The sequence below is a fragment of the Cucurbita moschata genome, unplaced genomic scaffold, assembly GCF_002738365.1.
Source record: "Cucurbita moschata cultivar Rifu unplaced genomic scaffold, Cmos_1.0 Cmo_Scf00024, whole genome shotgun sequence".
In the NCBI taxonomy this organism is placed as follows: domain Eukaryota; kingdom Viridiplantae; phylum Streptophyta; class Magnoliopsida; order Cucurbitales; family Cucurbitaceae; genus Cucurbita; species Cucurbita moschata.
In genome coordinates this window covers 1,586,842-1,607,172 of record NW_019268540.1, presented here as the reverse complement: position 1 = coordinate 1,607,172, position 20,331 = coordinate 1,586,842, and the positions used below count along the sequence as shown (strand labels likewise).

General features: G+C 38.8%; 4 protein-coding genes across 8 annotated transcripts in view; 1 reads left to right on the top strand and 3 right to left on the bottom strand.

Annotated features, from left to right (window-relative positions):
- Positions 1-5,465, bottom strand: part of LOC111460697 (protein PEP-RELATED DEVELOPMENT ARRESTED 1, chloroplastic) — a 7,181-nt gene extending 1,716 nt beyond the window's left edge. The window contains exons 1-8 of one of the 2 annotated variants that reach the window (XM_023103934.1): positions 5,060-5,463; positions 3,820-3,975; positions 2,651-2,719; positions 2,368-2,538; positions 2,008-2,151; positions 704-871; positions 537-602; positions 226-285 (exon numbers count right to left, since the gene is read on the bottom strand). In XM_023103934.1, the coding sequence (XP_022959702.1) occupies positions 226-285; positions 537-602; positions 704-871; positions 2,008-2,151; positions 2,368-2,538; positions 2,651-2,719; positions 3,820-3,975; positions 5,060-5,374 (1,149 nt within the window). In that variant the 5' untranslated portion in view covers positions 5,375-5,463. Of the gene's footprint in view, positions 1-225; positions 286-308; positions 439-536; positions 603-703; positions 872-2,007; positions 2,152-2,367; positions 2,539-2,650; positions 2,720-3,819; positions 3,976-5,059 lie in introns of those variants that run through there. The other variant, XM_023103935.1, reaches the window with a different exon arrangement.
- Positions 5,466-6,632: 1,167 nt separating this feature from the next.
- LOC111460698 (vacuolar protein sorting-associated protein 2 homolog 3-like) lies at positions 6,633-10,311 on the top strand. 3 transcript variants are annotated; one of them, XM_023103937.1, is made up of 12 exons: positions 6,633-6,738; positions 6,842-6,894; positions 7,099-7,143; positions 7,978-8,012; positions 8,092-8,142; positions 8,263-8,367; positions 8,527-8,598; positions 8,856-8,927; positions 9,355-9,435; positions 9,702-9,737; positions 9,829-9,884; positions 10,042-10,311. In XM_023103937.1, the coding sequence occupies exons 2-12, from the start codon at positions 6,861-6,863 to the stop codon at positions 10,091-10,093; spliced, it is 639 nt and encodes a 212-aa protein (XP_022959705.1). In that variant the 5' UTR covers positions 6,633-6,738; positions 6,842-6,860; the 3' UTR covers positions 10,094-10,311. The 3 variants fall into 3 exon arrangements, with proteins under 3 accessions (XP_022959705.1, XP_022959706.1, XP_022959704.1); XM_023103938.1 differs by having other exon boundaries at positions 6,642-6,747; XM_023103936.1 differs by having other exon boundaries at positions 6,642-6,894.
- A 120-nt stretch (positions 10,312-10,431) lies between these two features.
- On the bottom strand, positions 10,432-12,252 carry LOC111460696 (protein SCARECROW-like). The gene has a single exon (XM_023103933.1). It carries the CDS (start codon positions 12,121-12,123, stop codon positions 10,561-10,563), a length of 1,563 nt encoding a protein of 520 aa, XP_022959701.1. The 5' UTR covers positions 12,124-12,252; the 3' UTR covers positions 10,432-10,560.
- Positions 12,253-12,612: 360 nt separating this feature from the next.
- The window catches only part of LOC111461256 (structural maintenance of chromosomes protein 1-like), a 14,407-nt gene continuing 6,688 nt past the window's right edge, over positions 12,613-20,331 (bottom strand). For both annotated transcript variants that reach the window (XM_023104786.1, XM_023104787.1), the window contains 14 exons: positions 19,933-20,199; positions 19,482-19,752; positions 18,082-18,206; positions 17,531-17,640; positions 17,342-17,449; positions 17,137-17,276; positions 16,907-16,996; positions 16,613-16,821; positions 16,227-16,396; positions 15,543-15,652; positions 14,813-15,192; positions 14,059-14,310; positions 13,128-13,355; positions 12,613-12,966 (listed from right to left, as the gene is read on the bottom strand). In XM_023104786.1, the coding sequence (XP_022960554.1) occupies positions 12,918-12,966; positions 13,128-13,355; positions 14,059-14,310; positions 14,813-15,192; positions 15,543-15,652; positions 16,227-16,396; positions 16,613-16,821; positions 16,907-16,996; positions 17,137-17,276; positions 17,342-17,449; positions 17,531-17,640; positions 18,082-18,206; positions 19,482-19,752; positions 19,933-20,199 (2,509 nt within the window). In that variant the 3' untranslated portion in view covers positions 12,613-12,917. The remainder of the gene's footprint in view (positions 12,967-13,127; positions 13,356-14,058; positions 14,311-14,812; positions 15,193-15,542; positions 15,653-16,226; positions 16,397-16,612; positions 16,822-16,906; positions 16,997-17,136; positions 17,277-17,341; positions 17,450-17,530; positions 17,641-18,081; positions 18,207-19,481; positions 19,753-19,932; positions 20,200-20,331) is intronic.

Sequence of the window (20,331 nt, the reverse complement as noted above, 5' to 3'; positions counted from 1 at the left end):
GGGGGGGGGGGGGGGGGGGGGGGTGAATGGTGAGATCCCACATCGGTTAGGGAGTAGAACGAAGCATTCTTTATAAGGGTATGGAAACCTCTCTCTAATAGACGCGTTTTAGAAATCTTGAGAGGAAACCCGAAAGGGAAAGCCCAAAGAGAATAATATCTCATAGCGAGACTACTTGCTTTTTACAAAAACAAATAAGGGAGAAGAGAGAGAGAGATCACGTACCCATTCTAAATGTTGTGCGGTGACGCCCGACTCATTTCCAGAATATATTCCACCTAGGACCTAGCAAGTGCAAAAAACAAAGTTCGATACTCCACCTTTTATCGATGAAATTCTCAATATGATGAAAAACTTGGCGCCGCAGTTTCATGAGATCATATAAATAGATATACCTCTTGTGTTTGTAAAGCTTGAAATTATGATCAGTGTTGTTGTCTTTTCATCCAAATAGAGTTTAGAGGATTCAAAATTATGAGGAAAATTCATCTTCACCAGAATTCATTAAACTGATTACAAATAAGGAAGAATCTTACCTTGGATACTGTTTCAAGAAACATGCCTGGACGAACAGGAAGAGGCTTACGTCCAGACACACTTTCCTAGCATCCATGGGCAAAGAAAACAATAAAGCAAGTCAGACAATCCCATAAGAAATGTACATGTTCTGTAAAAGCATCCAAGGAGTGGACTTCAAACTCACCCTTCCTGCAATTCCCCTTGAAGCCCTTTGTCCACCGGCTCGTGTAGTATCTTCCTCATCATCACCTAAGTCGTCGGCCCCTTCGTCTTTTCCTAACATTACATTTTTTATCATCTCCTCTACAACATTCCCAGGTTTTAGAGCAACCAGTTTGGTCAAGAAATTCACCTGCACCAAAAGGTTTACACGGATGAACTAATCGGCAATGGGGGATGACAACAACAAATTGTTATATAAGCATTAGGAATGAGTATAACTGTGAGATCTCACATCGGTTGGGGAGGAGAACGAATCATTCTTTATAAGGGTGTGGAAACCTCTCCCCAGCAGATGCGTTTTAAAAGCCTTGAAGGGAAGCTTGAAAGAGAAAACACAGAGAGGACAATATTTGCTAGCGGTAGGCTTGGACTGATACAAATGGTATCAGAGTCATACACCGAGCGATGAGGAGGCTGAGCCTCGAAGGGGGGTGAACATGAGGTGGTGTGCCAGCAAGGACGCTGGGCCCCGAAAGGAGGTGGATTGGAGGGTCCCACATCGATTGGAGAATGGAACGAGTGCCAGCGAGGACGCTAGACTCCGAAGGGGGGTGGATTGTGAGATCCCACATCAGTTGGGGAGGAGAACGAAGCATTATTTATAAGGGTGTGAAAACCTCTCCCTAGCAAACACATTTTAAAATCCTTGAGGGGAAGCCCAAAGAGGACAATATCTATTAGCGGTGGACTTAGGCTATTACAAATGGTATCAGAGCCATACATTTGGCGATGTGCCAGTGAGGAGGTTGAGCCCCGAATGGGGGTGGACACGAGGCAATGTGCCAGCAAGGACGCTGGGCCTCGAAAGGGGGTGGATTGGGGGGTCCCACATCGATTGGAGAAGGAAACAAAAGCCAGCAAGGACGATGGACCCCGAAAGGGGGTGGATTGTGAGATCCCACATCAGTTGGGGATGAGAACGAAACATTGTTTATAAGGGTGTGGAAATCTATCCCTAGCAGACACGTTTCAAAAACCTTGAGGGGAAGCCCAAAAAGAATAATATCTGGTCGTGGTAGATTTGGGCCGTTACAGTAAACAAATAATCGACAACAGTGATTATGACCGTAAATCAGGGATATAATCACGGTGAACCAACAAGGATATTGCTGTATTTAGTAGACTGGAGTATCTCACCCAAAAAGGATTAAGAAAACCTCTGATCGGTTAACTAAGTTGATAAGAATCATAGGATAAGGACGTATGTAACCATCAGATCAAGTGATGTTATGTGAAGTTTCATAAAATGCATGCAATATTTCATACCTCTGATTCAGGAAGAGTACTTAGACCACGATCATTTCGTTCATCCAGGATTCCCCCTCCCATCATATTCCGAGCCTCTTCTCTAATCAGAACGAGCCTCGCAAGCAGTTTCCGATCAGGCACAACTGGCCGAGTTTCCATAGTCTAAATAATTTTGAACGAGAATAGTTTCATTAGAACACTACTTTCCAATATTTAAGGTCCATAATACTGCTTCTAATCAGTAAAGGTGGCATTCAAAACTTAAAAAGTGACCCAAAAAAATGTAGGCAAGATATAGTAACTAACAGAAGCATAGACACAGACATGGGACCCGGATATGATATTTCCCACATTCAAAAGATTGCTTTCAGTAATTACCTCAACCAAATCATCAGCTTGGTTGGCTATGTCGTTAAGATTTGCTCCCGGGATATGGACCTTGGTGCCATTCTTACTTGTAAACGCGCCACCCCCAGCAGCCACTCTACGAAGTAGTTCGTGTCTGCTTTCTTTCAATGGAGTCCGACAAAGTAGGCCGACCACTTGAACCTATAAATCAGAGAACAGTCAGTTAACTGTTTAGCTCATAATCTTTTCCGAAACATGATTTTGATGAAGCATGAATAGAATAGAACACGTTTTTCGACAAAAATGTTCTTACATGTGGCGGGCATTTTTTTGTGAGATGAGATAGAACTGTCTCCTTGACCACCTCCAATATTGCCTTGCGCTGAATAGAAACAATAGGGTAAAATACATTACTTAATGAATGAAAAAGAAAGAAATAAACAGATGAGTTCAAAACCTCCCACCCACAACAGGTCTCATCAGCTAAGCAGAGATGCAAGACGTGGAATTCGTTGTTACCTAAACCTCTCGAGGGTCTCCTTGTTAGGAATCACGGATCTCCACAATGGTATGATATTGTCCACTTTGAGCATAAGCTCTCATGGCTTTGTTTTGAGATTCTCCAAAAGGCCTCATACCAATGGAGATAGTATTCCTCACTTATAAACCCATGATTATTCACTAAATTAGCCAATGTGGGACTCACTCCCAACAATCCTCAACACTCCTTGCCAAAAATTTCTAGGAGCCAAAAATTTATAGGAGCAAGAATGTTTCCTCTTGGCTTACCATTAACAGGAATATAATACTTAATCATCCTAGTACAGGTCCACATCCAATATCTCTTCCATTTCCTTGTTACGTATCATCATCAGCCTCACGGTTTTAAAACGCGTCTATTAGGGAGAGGTTTCCACACCCTTATAAGGTGTGCTTTGTTCTCCTCTCCAACCGATGTGGGATCTCACAATCCACCCCGCTTGGAGACCTAGCGTCCTCGCTAACACACTGCCCAGTGTCTGGCTCTGATACCATTTGTAATAACTCAAGCCCACCGCTAGTAGATATTGTCTGTTTTAACCCATTCTATATCGCCGTCGCCTCACGGTTTTAAAACGTGTCTACCAGGGAGAGGTTTCCATACTCTTAATAAGGAATACTTTGTTTTTCTCGCCAACCAACATGAGAGCTCACAGTTAAAATATGAATAATATGAATAAAACTTGTTGTAGTCTATCCACTTAAGCTTCTGGGTTGAATAGTAGTCACCTCTATAATATTTCAACCTTTTTAAAGACAACTCATCAAGTGATTGAAAACTTGGCAATTTAAACCAAACTTAATTAGTTGTCCTTTCACTACCTACTTTTTTGCTCCTTATTTTCATTTTAATAGGAAGTTTTAAGCTTCGATACGCCAAAAAAGATAAATAAAGCTTCATATCAAGGCTAAGGAATGTAGAGAATTTAAGACGGAGTTGACCTTATCATCTTGGTCCCTTTCGGCAATCTGGATCATGTAGTCTAAGGCCATCATAAAGCCTGACTCCATCTCATCAACCCTTTTACCTATGACTCCTTGTGCGGCCAACTGCAAAGCTATCTCTTCAGATGCTTCATCAGTATTTGTATCTTCCAACTGAGACAACAATAACAAATCCAGACAGAGTAGAAAGTTAGTTGTTAGTAGTACCAAAATTTTAATAACTAGAATACAATAATGCACATTGATTTCTCAAGGAATTTTGAATTGATGGAAGTTTTTTTTATTGAATCTTGCTACTGGTTGCTTCGAGTTCAAATGGCATCACCTTGTCACCATGATTTTTTAATGAGCATGCCGTGTGTCTAGTACAGGGCCATGTAGGTGAAAGGCAAGCTCATGCTGTGCCTTGAAAACACCATACGCAAATGAATCATTAAAAAGAGCAAGGACAGAAGATGTGTGAGATCCCACATCAGTTGGAAATAGGAGCGAAGCATTCTTTATAAGGGTGTGAAATCCTCTCCCCACATCCTAGTGGACGTGCTTTAAAACCTTGAGGGGAAGCCCGAAAGGGAAAGCTCAAAGAGGACAATATCTGCTAGTGGTGGGCTTTGGCTGTTACAAATGGTATCAGAGACAGACACTAGGCGGTGTGCCAGTAAGGATGTTGGGCCCCCAAGGGGGTGGATTGTGAGATCCCATATCGATTGGAGAGGAGAACGAAACATTCCTTATAAGGGTATGGAGACCTCTCCCTAATAGACAGATTTTAAAACCTTGAGAGAAAGCCTAAATAGGACAATATCGGCTAGTAGTGGACGGTTACAAGATGCAAAGCCATGTCCAAGACCAATGACACCTAACATGTCTCTTTGAATGCAAATCCCAACCTAAGCATAGCTCAATTGGTTAGGTTGGAATTTCGAACCAAGCTGACCGTTCTTGATTGCTCCTCCAGCTTGAGCGGGAAGCTAAGGAGAAACAACTACCTAATACATTTATCTGTTACTCATCACTGGTACACTAACATAATAATTGATACATGTCGCTATTATACAATCTGTAAGCAATTCTTCTTCTCTTATTAACCCATCAGTCAGCTGAGTTTCAGCTCTACACTACTATATAAGCTTTCAATTCTCAGATCATTGCGTTAAATCCATCCAGAAACGTCTATAATCCGTTCAATTAAACCGGAAAGAGAAAAATCTGAACAAGTAAATAAGAAAGAACTTACGATGAGAATCATCTCTTCAAGAACAGAGGTGACTTGGTCGCCTCCTTTGAGGAGAGCTTCGTACTCGGAAGTGTCCATTTTCGGATTCCCTTCTTTTCTGGATCGTCTTCTATCTTGCATATCCAATTGCTCCTCTGGATAACCTCCACCGACTTCATAACTGGTACACGATGCTAATTGCTGCTTCCTCTTCGCTGGCTTCAAATGCGGAAAGTGGCTTGGATTGTCAATGAAAACCAACGAAGATGGTTTTGGAATCGTGGGTAGTCGGGCTGAGCACGGACACGTTGGGAACAGCCGGAGGCTGCTGTTCATCTTTGGAATCGGCTGCTTAGTTGGGTATCTGGGTGGGGTTTTGGATTGGTACCTTTGGGTTTAAGATATATCTAATTTTAACGAATTCAAGCTATAAAATTCATCCCACAAATGAAGACAGCCACAAATAATTAAATTCTTGTTTAAATGAGTGAACAATTTATGGGTATTAATTCAAACAAAATTTTCATATCTTTCATCTATAACTTAAATGGGTAATGAATTTTTTTTTTTTTTTTTTGAAAGATTATAGGTGTTTGGTGTAACAGCACCGGCTTACGGTTAGCAGATATTGTTTCTTTCAAGGTTTTAAAACGCGTATACTAGAAAAAGTTTTCCACATTCTTATAAGGAATGTTTCGTTCTTCTCTCCAGCTGACATGAGACCTCACAATCCACCCTCTTGGAGGCCCAGTGTTCTCGTTGGCACACCACTCACAGTGTCTCGTCTATGTTATAATGCTGGTCCCCAAAGAGGGATGGATTGTGAGATCCTACGTCCATTGGAAAGGGCAATGAAACATTCCTTACAAGAGCGTGGAAACTTCTCCCCAGTAAAAGCGTTTTTAACCGCGAGGATACGTATGGACAAAAACGGACCATGTGTGGTAGCGATGAGCTTAGGCTATTACAAATGATATCAAAGCCAGACAAGAGACGGTGTGTCAACGAGGATGTTGGCACCCAAGAAAGTGGACTGTGAGATCCTACATCGGTCGGAGAAGAGAACAAACGTTTTAAAACCCTAAACCTCTCTCCAGCAAACGCGTTTTAAAATCGTGAGGATACATAATGGACAAAAGCGAACAACATCTGCTAGTGATGAGCTTAGACGATTACAAATGGTATCAGAGCCAGACACAACGGTGTGTCATTGAGGATGTTGGCCCCCAAGAAAGTGGACTGTGAGATTCTACATCGTTCGAAGAAGAGAACGAACGTTTTAAAACCCTAAACCCTAAACCTTAAATCTCTCCCCCAATAAACACGTTTTAAAACCACGAGAATACGTAATGGACAAAAGCGGACAATATCTGCTAGCAATGAGCTTAAACTGTTAGAAATGGTATTAGAGACAGACACGAGAAAGTGGATTCTGAAATCCTACGTCGATCAGAGAAAAGAACTAAACATTTCTTATAAAAGTAGAAAACCTCTCAATAACATAAACATTTTAAAACTTAAAACCAAAGATAAAAGATATTTGGTCATAAATACTTTCATTATAAAGTTGACCTTGTGAGTTAGAACAGAAACCCCCATATAAAAAGTTGACCTCTCTGGAATGCGACAGTTTTAGAATTAAAGCACGAATTTCGAATAGCATTAATTGATGTTCCATCCCAACGATTACAGAAGGATCGGTTATTTGTGTTTGTTTCAATTCAACATCATCCTTCTCACGTTCTTGTTTGTTCGGGAATTTCCCTGCAGAAATTCGTCTAAATTCATCTGCGTTGTGCTCAGGATCATTCTCTTGGGCGCCATGAATATCTTTTCTAAGAAACCCAACGCCAAAGGTCGTCCCGAATGGCTGCCATCTTTTCTACTTCATCGATTTCGTTCACTTTGATGATTTGTTTATCTAAATTTGTAGCGGCAACTTGTTCGTCTGAGTTCCGCTTTCTGATTTTTGTATTTTTATTCTGCGAATTAAACTGGATTATGTTTGTTTCGTTCGTCTTGTGTTGTTCGTTGTGTGATTGGACTTGTTTTGATTTCAGAAGCTCTTCGGGAGAGTAAAAGGGAAATGACGCGCTCTACGAGAGGTATCTTATTGATGTTTCTTACCTGCACTTGATTAGGAAGGAATTCATCTGGTTTTATAGTCATGATCACCCTTTTGTTTCTTTAAATATGTTCATGTTTCTCATTATATTCGTGTATTTTACACTTCATTCGTTGTTCATCATGATGTTTCTTTCGGTCTGAATGGCTCAAAGAAGCATGGAACTATGATTACCCCCAACACCTTCCCTTAAAGAGAAAATGGGAAGAAATTTTGGGCTTGAACTTTGGATCATTTCTTCATGCTATACCATTCATGTTGTGGTTTGAATTTGTAGAAGATAGTACTAATGTTTTGGGATTCCTTTCTCTTCGGAGTTTAACCGTCTAAGCTCTCCACTAGCCAATATTGTCCTCTTTGGACTTTCCGTTCTAGGCTTTCCCTCAAGGTTTTAAAACGTGTCTGCTAGGGAGATGTTTCCATACCCTTATAAAGAATGCTTCGTTGTCCTCTCCAACCGATGTGAGATCTCACAATCCACCCCCCTTTGGCCTAACGTCTACGCTAGCACACCGCGACTCTGATATCATTTGTAACAGCCCAAGCCCACTGCTAGTAAATATTGTCCGCTTTGGCTTGTTACGCATCGCCGTCAGCCTCACGATTTTAAAATGCGTCTATTGGGGAGAGGTTTCCACACCCTTATAAGGAATTCTTCGTTGCCCTCTCCAACCGATGTGAGATCTCACAATCCACCTCCCTTTGGCCTAGCGTCCATGCTGACACACCGTTTGGTGTCTGGCTCTGATACCATTTGTGATAGCACCAAGTGGTTGCATCTTTTTGCTTATTTTTCTCACCTTTCTTTTTGCAGGTATAGAGAAGGAAATCGGAGCATTGCAATTAGAAGTACGTGAAGAGCGTTTAAAGATGGCTGTTCTCTAAATTTCCTGTGTTTTTACTATGATTTGACTTATTATCTTATCAGGAAAAGAAGCTTGTCGCAGAGATAAAGAGAACTGCCAAAACAGGAAATGAGGTACATTTCATATTCTGGACCAGATTGTATCAATCCTAGACTCTTTAAGCCTTGAAAATTCTACTTCTGAGATTTCTCCGAGTATTAATGTTTTTTAGCATCATTTATTCATTTCTTCAGGCAGCAACAAAGATCCTTGCTCGCCAGCTAGTTAGACTTAGACAGCAAATTGCAAACTTGCAAGGAAGTCGAGCTCAAATGAGAGGCATAGCAACTCATACACAGGTGAAGTCAAGTGCCTAATTCCTCTCTTTCTTATTTGGTTGAGTTGGTGCAACCAGATGTTTAGTTTTCTTGTGTGCATACATGAGATCTATAGACATCATTTTCACTCAAATGTTTAAGTATGTTATATTATTAACGGCACCTACCGACTTTTTGCAGGCAATGCATGCTCAAACCTCCGTTGCTGCTGGCTTGAAGAGTGCCGGTAAAGCAATGTCGGTTATGAATAAGGTATGAAAATTTGGATATTAAAAAAATCTTACATATGGTTGAGTAGCTGTATTCGTCACGCCAGGTAGAGGCAATAAAAGGGTGTTGTTTGGGTGAAGCAAATCTAGCATAACTAAGTTGAAAACAATTATATATAGCAGCAATTGTCTCATTTTTGGCTGTGCAACACTCCAGAAAATTTCAATTAGAAAAAAGAATGAAAATAAGACTGATCTGCAGAAAAAATTATATATAATTGTTACCATACTCATCTGCAGCAAATGGATCCCGCGAAGCAAGCAAAGGTCATTAGAGAATTTCAGAAGCAGTCCGCACAGATGGATATGACCGTAAGATCTTGCTCTAAGTAAATATATTTGTTCCACACACGTTTAGATAGGAAGAAAAGCATTTGAATTAGCAAGCTTTGTTTGTTTTGTGCTTTCTACATGGCATAGTGACCTACGACACCTCGCCCTTCCTGTTGGTATACTTTTTTTTTGGTTGAAATTAGCACGGCATGATGATAGCGCTATATTTGGCACATCAGACTTCCGAGGATGTTAATGAAAGAAACGATTTAATATTAGCATGAAATTTTGACTTCTGTTAAGGGGATAAGTTTTGACTCATAGTCATTGTTTGCAGGAAACTATGCCATACTCCTAATGCAATTAGAATCCATGTTATCAAAATTTTGAACTGTTGTGAAAATTTTGTTCTGCTTTGCCGTTTTATGTTTCATGTTTCTGGATCCTCACGTTATCTCATTCGCAGACGGAGATGATTTCAGATGCCATAGACGATGCCCTGGATGATGATTTAGCTGAAGAAGAAACTGAAGATCTAACGAATCAGGTAAGCTCCTACAGTTGCCATCATTTTCTCCTCTCTTTATTCCATGACTCGGGTGGAGCAGGAGGTGTAGAAAATAGTTCGCTCAAAATTGTTTCTTGGTAACAAGCTCCAATCAGCAGTACATAATTTGAAGCTCTGGCCCTTACCTTTTGGCTTTCTCTTGGTGATTGTGTGCATTGAATTTAAAGTCATAAGTTTGTGAGCAAGAGGTCAAAGTGCTTAGTTAAGAACTAAATGCAATAACACTACTTCCTCCTTCTGAACAGGTGCTCGATGAAATCGGCGTTGACGTTGCCTCACAGGTATGTTAAAATTGGTTTTGCATCTTTTTGAAGTCTTGTCGTCAACTGGATATTGAAACTGAACTGATTGGATCATGTGTATTTGATCCAGCTTTCATCAGCTCCGAAAGGAAGAATTGCGCCGAGGAATACCGAGGGTGTCAGCAGGTACGAAGTATTTCCCATTAACATTCTTCTTCTTGCATAAATCAAAAGAGAATTTATTTGTTATATCATATAAAATGATCATGGAAATGGTATAATCATAAGTTGTTCCTTTTGTTTTTATATCAAAAAGTTCTACTTTGTTGCTGATATTTTGCAGTTCGGGTGTTGACGAGCTCGAAAAGCGATTGGCTGCTCTTCGAAATCCCTGAGTATTATGATAAGTTCCCTTGATTTTCTATTGAGATATACATGATTTCGACTAGGATCATCTACTGTACATGGAAACTCTCTCTCCTTCTCATCTTCACAATTGAGCACAAATGTTTATTACCTTTTTGAGATGATGAAATCTTATCAAACCATTTGCTTGAAGCCTTCAGGATTTAAGTTGAAGGAAATGGAGACTATATCCTTATATGAAATGCCTCATGGTATAGGTTAAGCTATAAATTTAGAGTTTTTGAGCTTCTGGTATGAAATGACATACTTATTAGATCATTTTTTTTGGGCAGAATTGACATAGTATGACGAACAGTTCGTAGGTAACGATATATTTTGTCGATAATATGACAGAAACTAAATAAGAACACAATCCTAACATAATCCAAAACTGAAAGATACCGAAACTTTCTAAGTACGAAACTTTTAGCGTCTAATTTCTAAGCTTAGAAACCATTCAAGCAACTCCCACGTTGCAACGGGTCCAGGACGAAGCTGTATAGAGACTTGTATCTTTCCATCTAAGCTTTAGTGCCCCACCTTCCCCTTGTACAAGACTAAACCCTTGATTATTTGATTGCATATTCAACATCAACCAAGCTTGAGCCATGGAGTTTGCACTCATTGGAACTTCCATTAAACACTTTCTTAGTTCACTTCTCCATTCCTTAAGCTTCTCCTCTCCACTTCTTGATGACCCTCCAATTGCCAATATGTTATTGATCTCCCTATACAGAATGTTGTGCTCCACTTGATTTCTGTTACTGTCATTACTGCTCAAACAAGCTCCAAGAGAGTCGAAAATGGCAGAATAGTAATGCAAAGAGCTAACAAAGCGATCTAGATATGAACCTCCATGGCACATATCTTGCTCCACAAATGTGAAAACTTTGGGTCCTAGTTGTTGAATTAGTCCAAGGGTTTTCCAATCAGACCCGGTTGCATCATAAAGACAGTGTTGAACCCAGTTCACGACCACCATCTCTCCTTGTCGGAGTTTCACCATTGATATGTCGACTTTTCCAACCTTTGTAGCAATAGGGTTGTACTCGAAAGATAAGCCAAGTTGTCGAGCAATGTTTGAGAGTTGTTTTCCTGTGTCGAGGAGAAGCTCCATGGTGGTTCCCATGGCAGTGATCCTCACATGGCGAGAGCAGGAATCGTCCATTTTCGTGGTGAGAGCTTGAAAAAGTGGGGGCCATTGCATGCCTTGCATGATGTCAAGGTCTATGATATGAATTGGATCAACACATTGTGAGAGAGATTCAAGTATGGTTTGGTTTGAAGCCAAATGAGCAAACTTGATTAATGGTGAAACATTGTTGAAAATTTGGAAGGAATTGCTTATGCTTTTGTAGTCGAGTAAAGGAGAGCAGATTCCCAATATGGAGTTTATGACTCTGCTAGACATGGCAGCTGCAAAGTATGTAACCACACGCTCAGCGCTCGACTGCCCATAAGGTGACGCCATTTGAGTGAGTTCGAGAAGCATTCGGTGTGCCTCCACAAGATTGTCGACAGAGATCGCAACACTACACTCGAAGAGGAGGCTGATCAAAGTTAATCCATGATCATCAACATCTTTACTTCTCTCATTCCCTACATGAACTTGGAGCTCGTCACCATTCGTGGTATCATCGGTGCTAGACTCCAATAAGTCATTGACATGGTCAACCGAGTATGCAAACTCATTGCTGCTCTGCAAGTTGAAGGCTTGGTTATGAAAGATGGGAGTGTTGGAGGTTGAAGAAGAAGGGAGCTCAAAATCCCAAGGTTCATCGGGATCGGGTGGTTGAAGAAGGCAGCCATTATCAACCTCCGGTCGGCCGAGCTTCATCGGAAAAGCGAAAGACTGAGGGTAAGGGGAGAGGAAGAAAATATATGGGTGTGAGAGGTTGGTGATGAAAGAGCATGGGAGCCATTTTAATGGCAGACATAAGAGCTTAGTTTTCTGCATCTTCAGTTTTTTTTTAATTTTGTGATCGGACCTTAGGAAGATGGCCGGCAGAAACCAAGCCATAGAGAAGAAGTCAAGTGCTAAAAGCCAAATTTGTATGACATATGCTTGGTGGGAGATAGCATAACTCAAATAATCCAAAAAGTCATGATCCAGAGTATATATCAATAAATTGCTGGTAAATTGCTGTTACATTTCGCTACCGCACCACCGTCAAACACCCTCGGCTTTCGACTTCCACGCTCCAAGCATATGCCCATGTGCGGCGCATTGTGCTTGGAGTGTGAGCGTGGCGGACGACATAAGGTACCCTATGCACAATTCATGTAGACTAGTCACTCCTATATAGTACATTTTGAGGTATTTTTAGTCTGCTTTTCTGTACAGTCCATTAGCATATTTGAACTGAACTTATCGATATAGACATGCCACTCAAATGCTACTTAATACTCAATAGTGGCATGTCCAAATGAAAAACTCAATGGTGATGCTTAAAATCATTCACCAACAACGTGATTATGAATATGAATGTTATATTGGTGCTAATAAAAATAATATAAAGCCCTCTCAGCAAATAAATATTAGAATATAAAGGAATGATTGACTCTAAACTAAGGGATATGGCGACAAATGGCTTACACAATATTTTTCCTAATTAATTAACCAAGGGAAGTATATTGTACCATTATAATTACAAGGAATACTTCTGCAAGTATCTTCTAATTGCAAGGTATCATTCCATCAGAGATATGAATCCAGCATCAGTTCTTATGCATGGGATTGAAGAAGCTTGTCTACAACAGTGTAATGTACATTTGTTGGCATTCTACAGATTTCTACCAGTCAAATAATGCTTTCTATGATTCTCGATATTTGGTAAGGTCGAAGGTCAACGTTCTCGAGCAGCTGTAAAATACAAGTGCATTATTTGTAACGACGTTTTGGCTATGCTATCAGGAAACAAGAGATTAGGCTAAACGAACAAGAATGCAACAGATAATAGCCAAAATCTTGCATATTAAATCATTCAGATTCGTTTGTGTAAGAAATATGTTTTATGAGCTTACCTTCTCTCGCAATCCCGGTAAACCCCGACTAAAGCTTCGGCTTTGTCGTAAAAGCTATCCTTCAGTGATATAACAATACTTTGAAAACCACTACTTCCGTCGTCGTCCTGATTCATCCTGGCACCTTCACATGACTTCGATCGAATGAAACCAGCGACCTTCGCAACGTTCAAGTTATCTAAGGCAGCATCCACTTCATCCAAAATGAAAAAGGGCGAAGGCCTAAAACTGAAATACATTGGATAATGTAAACAGGCATCAGTTGACAAAATAAATTGTTGCACTTAACAAGTTTATTGGCTTCCCCGATCCAAAATTGTAATAATTCAAGCCCACCATATTGTCCTCTTTGGACTTTCCTTTTCAAACTTGTCCTCAAGATTTTTAAAACACGTTTGCTTGGGAGAGGTTTCCACACCCTTATAAAAAATGTTTCGTTCTCCTCCCAGCCGATGTGGGATCTCACAATCCACCCCCTTCGGGGCCCAGCATCCTTGTTGGCACTCATTTCCTTCTCCAATCGTGTGGGACCCCTCAATCCATCCCCTTTCGGGGCCCAGCATCCTTGCTTGTACACCGCCTCGTGTCCACCCCCCTTCAGGACTCAGCCTCCTCACTGATACATCGCCCAGTGTCTCGCTCTAATACTATTTGTAACAGTCTAAACCCACCGCTAGCAGATATTATCTTTTATGGGCTTTCCCTGTTGAGGTGGAAATCTCACAAAAATATTCTATAACAGAAGGTACTTGACACTGCAATGATGTAGTTTAATAAAATAATAACAACCATCTTACCCTATTGACTCAACCTGAGGGGGCAATGGTTGGGGAGTCAAGTTCAGTGGAAAATTTATGATCTATTAGAGAGACAAACTCATAAGCAACTGAAGGTTCATAAATCTTAAGATCAAGCATCAACAGCATCATACCTATGAATGGAAAAAAGCAAGGCTAGCGCTGCAACAGTCTTTTCTCCACCAGATAATTGTTCCATATCGCGAAACCGCTTCGTTGGAGGCATAGCAGTATACTTGATGCCATGTAAAAATGGTTCATCCTCATTTTCCAAGTTCAAATATGCCGTTCCACCCAAGGGATGTGTATTACTTTTTGTCAATTGCTTATAAATCTTATCAATGTTTCCAGAAATATGGTTGAAAGCATCCATAAACAATTCGTACCTGCAGTTGTCAACACTAACTCAGCAAATACACACAAACTGCAAATTCATTCAGGTAGAACATGTTGGCAACTAAATAACCTACATTGGAGATACAAGTACAAAAGCAGTATCCACATGTCTCAGAATAAATAAATGAGAATACCAACATAACAATGTATAACATAAGGCTATGAAGCATTGACGCCCAGCCAACATATGGAATGGTGTTGACACGACAAGAACGAAAGAACATGATCATAAATAATCCAAGTGTGTTCTTGAATTAGATTGGGTTGAAAGATGTAACTCATTAGCTAATCTTTCAACCCAACTATGCATACTTCGTTCGAATTAGTTTGCGTTCGAGTGATAATGTCTTTTTAAGACCCCTAGTGAGTGTTACATTTACATACACATTTCATATTATAATTTTAGACGCATTCGAATATGCTTCTCGACGTTAACTAATAGATCAAATGAAAGGGCCTTTCAAACATAAAGATGCACTTAAAAAGAATCACCTTTTTTGCTTAATAGAGCTGAATTTATCAGCCACCTCTTTCTCCTCCTTCCTAGCTGCTTCAAACTCCTCAGATATTAGTCTTTCCTTTTCCTTCAAAGCCTCATACTGATCTAGTGCTTTCAAATTTGGTGCAGTTCTTTCAATTTCAGATATCAAGCCATCTATCTTACGTTTAAACTCCATCTCAAGTTTCTCTCTATCAGATGATCTCTTCTCCTGTTGATAGGATCTATTGAGGTGGCTAAAATCAAAAACAGGGCCAGGCGTCAAGGATTCAGTCTCCATGGGATCTGAGATAGTGGGGAGAGCTATATTTTCCAATTCACATTTTTCCACTATTTCCTGCTTCTGTGTGATCAGCTGTTCAATGTTGCTCTCCTGGAAGAAAAAATATGGTGGATATCCATCATGGTTTACTATGCTTATATAAAGAATTAAGAGCAAAGAAGCACAAAAAATCCAAATAAGAGAGCAAGGACATATTTATTATATATACTATACATTTTTTTTGTTGAAGATTTGTTAACTTCTGATATTTTCATATGAGAAAAAAGAAATAAAAATGAGTGACGTAAAAGCAACACGTTAAGAGGTCGAAGAAACGATCACAGATCACCTATTTTAAATAATACACTATCTAATATCTAACATCAAAATATTTTTAAAAAAGGTTCGGTACCATGGTATGCATACCGTGTCGACAAATATCAAAAGCCTTAAAACAAAACCTTAGAATTAATCTGACGACTCAGTTTCGATATGCTAGTTGTAGCAGAAGATGTTTTCTTCTTCCATTCCTGCATATCCTTCTCACAGTCTTCCAACCTCGACTTCCACTCTGCAAAGACAATGAATTTTTAACTGAAGGAACAATAAAAAACAATAAACTATGTTTATAAAGAAGTGTTCTTCCATAAAAGCACTACACCCACAGTTACCCAATTTCACATGGAAGAAATATTAGGGTAAGAGTTCTTAACTGTACAAACGATAAAGAACAATAAACCACGTTTATGAAATCCTCCTTGTTGGTATGATATGAGGAAAAAATCGTTCCTATACATGAGATTCTTGAATTTAGAAAAGAAAATGTTCGGTTTTTAAATGAAATACGTGCCATTTCAACTTGAATAAATGACTTAATTAAAAAACTTCTTTAGAAACATGAATTCCACTGTGAGCCATACCAAAAGGAAAAAGAAACAAATAAAAATTAGATCTTTTACAATATATGCAAGAACTGTCCTATTCCAGAGTTTGACAAGAGAATTTGATATGGTAAGATCATGCTGCATAAAAAAAAGCTCAAAATTTTCACAAAGTATTTTTGCAAATGGTAAATAAAATAGAATTTCAGAAATAAATAGATATATATGTATATATATTGCATATATTCCGCGACGAGAACTTACCAGCCAGTTCCTCCTTCAAGCGATCGATATCATTATTGGCATTTTCGGTGGTTGATTTGGCATCGGCTTCTTTGTTTTGAATCTTTCTTAAACCATGCTCCAAAGAAGTCAAAGTAGATTCTAGTTCTTTAATTTGTGATTCCATGTCCCGATTCTGTTCATACTCCAACCTGTGTTAGGACACACACAGAATATGTTCTATTAGCATAGAAATGAGTTGACTATAATTGGAAGTTAACGAACTATTCTTGAACAAAACTGTGCATTATTCACCAGCTCTCAATGTGCAAGGAACAAGAACATTGTGCAGGTGTTTTATTTTCTTAAACATAGAAGCATAAGTACGCTAAGCATGGTAGGATAAGTGTAAAAACGCGGGAACCTACTGGCATTTCAATTTTGTCAGCTGACTGCTCAAGCTAACACGTTCGTCGGCCATATGCTGCACAGATTGAAGTTGGTTTTCTTCGTATTCTCGTATGTTGGCCACCCCAACAGATTTGCTGAAGTCTCGATATATCCGGTCAACAATTTCATTGATCCTCCTCTCCAACTTCCTAATGTCTGTGTTCCTCTTATCAACCCCATTCTTCAACTACAATTATAACAATACAACATTACAGTTGAATTGTAAAATGTGTACAGAAAATAAAAAGGTCGACGTATGATCATAATATTACCTTCTGAAGTTCCGGACTTATTCGATCAATTTCTTCTTTTATAATTTCTTTCTCTTGCCTCAAGTTTGCAAGTTTGTCTTCAATACTTCGCTGCAATAAAACATCTCATAGTCAATCTCACATTCATTTCTCTGCATTATGATCATTAGATTTTCTCTCTTTTTCTATACAAAGTTTCTGTTTGAAGGAGTACGACAACGACAACGACAAGAATATTTTAGGGTAATCACCTTCTCAATCTCTGCATACTGAATCTTTTTCTCAAGTCCACTAATCCTCCCAGATGCTTCAGATTCCTTTAGTTGCATCTCTCTGATTGATCCAAGTTCATCTAGCTCTGATTCATACTGTTCTTTCTTTTTCTTAAACCCTACAAAACAGTAACAAAAAATGATATAGTTCCAAAAATCCATAATCAATGAATGGATTGAGTACCTTCAATCTTTTTATCGTCCCATTTGTTTGACCTCGCTTCCATGCCACCACTGGTACCCCCAGTCATTGTGCCAGATTTCGTAAGCATAATTCCATCAACAGTTACAACTAGTTCAAGCATAAACAGAGTAACCATAAGATAAACCTGATGGAGGTATAAAAAATAATTTAAAACTGACTAAATGTTACCTTTATATCTTTCTCCGCTCCAGCTCAGAGCCTTGGCTTCATCAAGGTCGTCACAAACTAGAGTATTTCCCACAGCAAAAACAATTGCCTTCTCCAACGTCGGATTAAAAGTGTGATCGTTAAGCATACAAATTCATAAAATTTACTCGCCTATTACCCACTAGCAGTTTAAAATTACAATTTCTTGAGAATAAAAGAAGTAAACCAATCATACAGAAATGTTTCGAAGGAAATTTCCAGTTTCATATCCATATATATTCACCCCTTATTCTTCTTTTTTAGTTGTAGCTAGCTGTGTGAACGTTTTTATAGCTAGACAAGATTGTTCCTCGTTTTTATAGCAATGTTATGATCTGGCTCAAAAGGTAATTAATTCAAGGCATAGATTATTTTCTCCTGATTTTAAATATTTTATGTAACATCGTATATAATTAACTTAATAGACAGCTATGTACCGAAACGTTGGTGAAGAAGATTATCTCCAAACATAAACAGGCAAGTAACAAGTGTTTCTCCTCCAGTGTCCAAGTAATAGAATCATAGAAGGATATTGGATAACATCAAAGACCAACTTTGCACTACCACCTAAAGCACGCAGTCTCTCAATGACGGGCTTTACACGAACAGACTGAAGAGGTATGAATGTCTGAGGAGGAAGCCTTTGTTCTTTCAAATACTGCAGGAAAGCCAGGAAAAGTATTGCATTTACATATAAAGTAAACCAAACCCCTTGTATCCAAACTAATAAAGGTACATAAAATTTGATAAACAAAGGCAGGCATGTTAAATACAAGAAATTCAAACGCATTGAGATCTCGGATAAATTATCATCTAGGTAGAAATCAAAAAAAGGGAAGAAAAGACAACATCAAAGACTTTCAAGGACATGTTTAAGATTTTAATTGAGTTTGGGAAATCTTCTACATCATAGCTTTTCTATATTTTTCTTGCTATGCCATGAATATCATTTTGTGTTTAACATTAACTCCTTTTTTTATGAACTGAACTTTCATTTGAAAAAAAAAATGAAAGCTAAAACGACGTACAAGCAACCTAAATTAGTTAAAACATACCAGCACCATGACACAGCATTGACTAATCTATAAGCCAATCTATAAATGTCAGCAATACTGTCTCTTATTTGAATTTTCTTCTACTAAAAGAACGTAACCATCAGTTCGACCCTATAACTCCTAGGGTCTCTGTTAGGCTTTTTAACACTGCACTCAACCATTAGACTAAGGAAAGCTCAATAGACATGGCAAACGATTAGTAAGCTTCCATCAGGCAAAACAACTTGACTGCCATTGAACCGTAATTCGATTATGAACGTTTCTATTCAATGTGGAAAAAAAAAACTAGAAAAAGCACATGATCAGAGTGGAGGACCAAGAAAATACAAAGAAACGTCATAAATTCTAAAAAACTACACTAGTAAGGGGAAAAACTAGGGTTGTTAAATCACCAATCAACCCAAAACCTTAAGTTGATGGTTACGGTAAATTTAATTATACCAACACTCCAACACTCCCCTCACTTGTGGATTTGAAAATTTGTACAATGCCCAACAAGTGAAAATCAATATTAATTGGGGAAGGAAATGGCATTAAAGGAGTTTGAACCTAGGACCTTCTGCTCTAATACCATGTTAGATCACCAATTAACCCATAAGTTTAAGCAGATGGGTTGTGGTAAATTTAATCATATCAATACTCCAACAAGGGCTAAAGACAGTGGGAGAAATTGATGACAAGAACAAGAGTGAGAGCAACATTACTCTCCACCTCTTTACGAAATCAAAATGAAGTAATAATCATCAGATAAAATAAGTGTGTACAGTATAACATATGAAAAAATATTTCACAAGAGAAGCTTACTGACCAAGACAAATAAAAGGGCTACTATGCTTTATACTAGGGGCAAAAAAGAGGAGATGGGCCCGAATATGTACCTTAATACATTCTTTTCCTGTCTGTTCGTCCTCAACAACCACTGCATCCATAAATTTACCCATTGCAACAGTAACAGCCAGGTTGTACTTCTTTTGTGTTGGACGACAAAGATCAGTCATACGACCATGAACTCCTTGAAACAGCCGTTTCAATGTTTCAACAGCTTGAGATAATCTGGCATCTCTTTCATTTTCATATCTATCAGCCTTCAACTCACGCAGTTGGTTTTCAATTTCTCCAATTTTGGACTTCAGGTTTTCATATTTATTCCTGGACCAAGTTAAAAATTAAACATAACATAAGATTTTTTTGTGCAACATTTATCTAGACTCTGCTAACTTAAATATGTACGAAACAAATGACAACCTTCAAAGAATGCAATAGCAGAACCAGAGAATACTTAAACAGACTTCATCGCCAGTATGAAAGCGATAACTAAAAAAAATTAACCTGGCATCTCGATGCTTATCTTTCATGGCATGCAAATCCTTTTTCAGATCTGCAACATCATCCTTATGTCTAGCTGAACTATCAAGAATTTTTCTCTGTCTTGTTCGCATCTGCTCCTCTTGTGACTCCAATTCATTCTCCCTGTTATGTAATTGCTGAAGGTTTTCTTCCAAATTCTTCTGAGCTTCAATATCAGCATGTTGTTGCCTATCTAAGACCTCCTTTTCATCTCTTAGTTTTGCAGTTTTCATCCCAGCTTCCTCCTTGCTGCAGCATCAAGAAGCCAATTACCAACTACAATTAAAACTAAGGGAAAGGCAAAGGTTTGAGAACAATGTCAAACATCAATATAATCCTCAGATTTTTTTTTTTTTTTTTTTTTTTTTTTTTTTTTTTTTT

Coding starts and splice junctions, on each gene's coding strand:
- LOC111460698 (XM_023103936.1), top strand. CDS start 6,708: ATGTTCCATCCCAACGATTACAGAAGGATCGGTTATTTGTGTTTGTTT. Junction 8,368..8,526: donor GCATAGCAACTCATACACAG/GTGAAGTCAAGT, acceptor GACTTTTTGCAG/GCAATGCATGCTCAAACCTC. Junction 9,738..9,828: donor GCGTTGACGTTGCCTCACAG/GTATGTTAAAAT, acceptor TATTTGATCCAG/CTTTCATCAGCTCCGAAAGG.
- LOC111460696 (XM_023103933.1), bottom strand. CDS start 12,123: ATGGCTTGGTTTCTGCCGGCCATCTTCCTAAGGTCCGATCACAAAATT.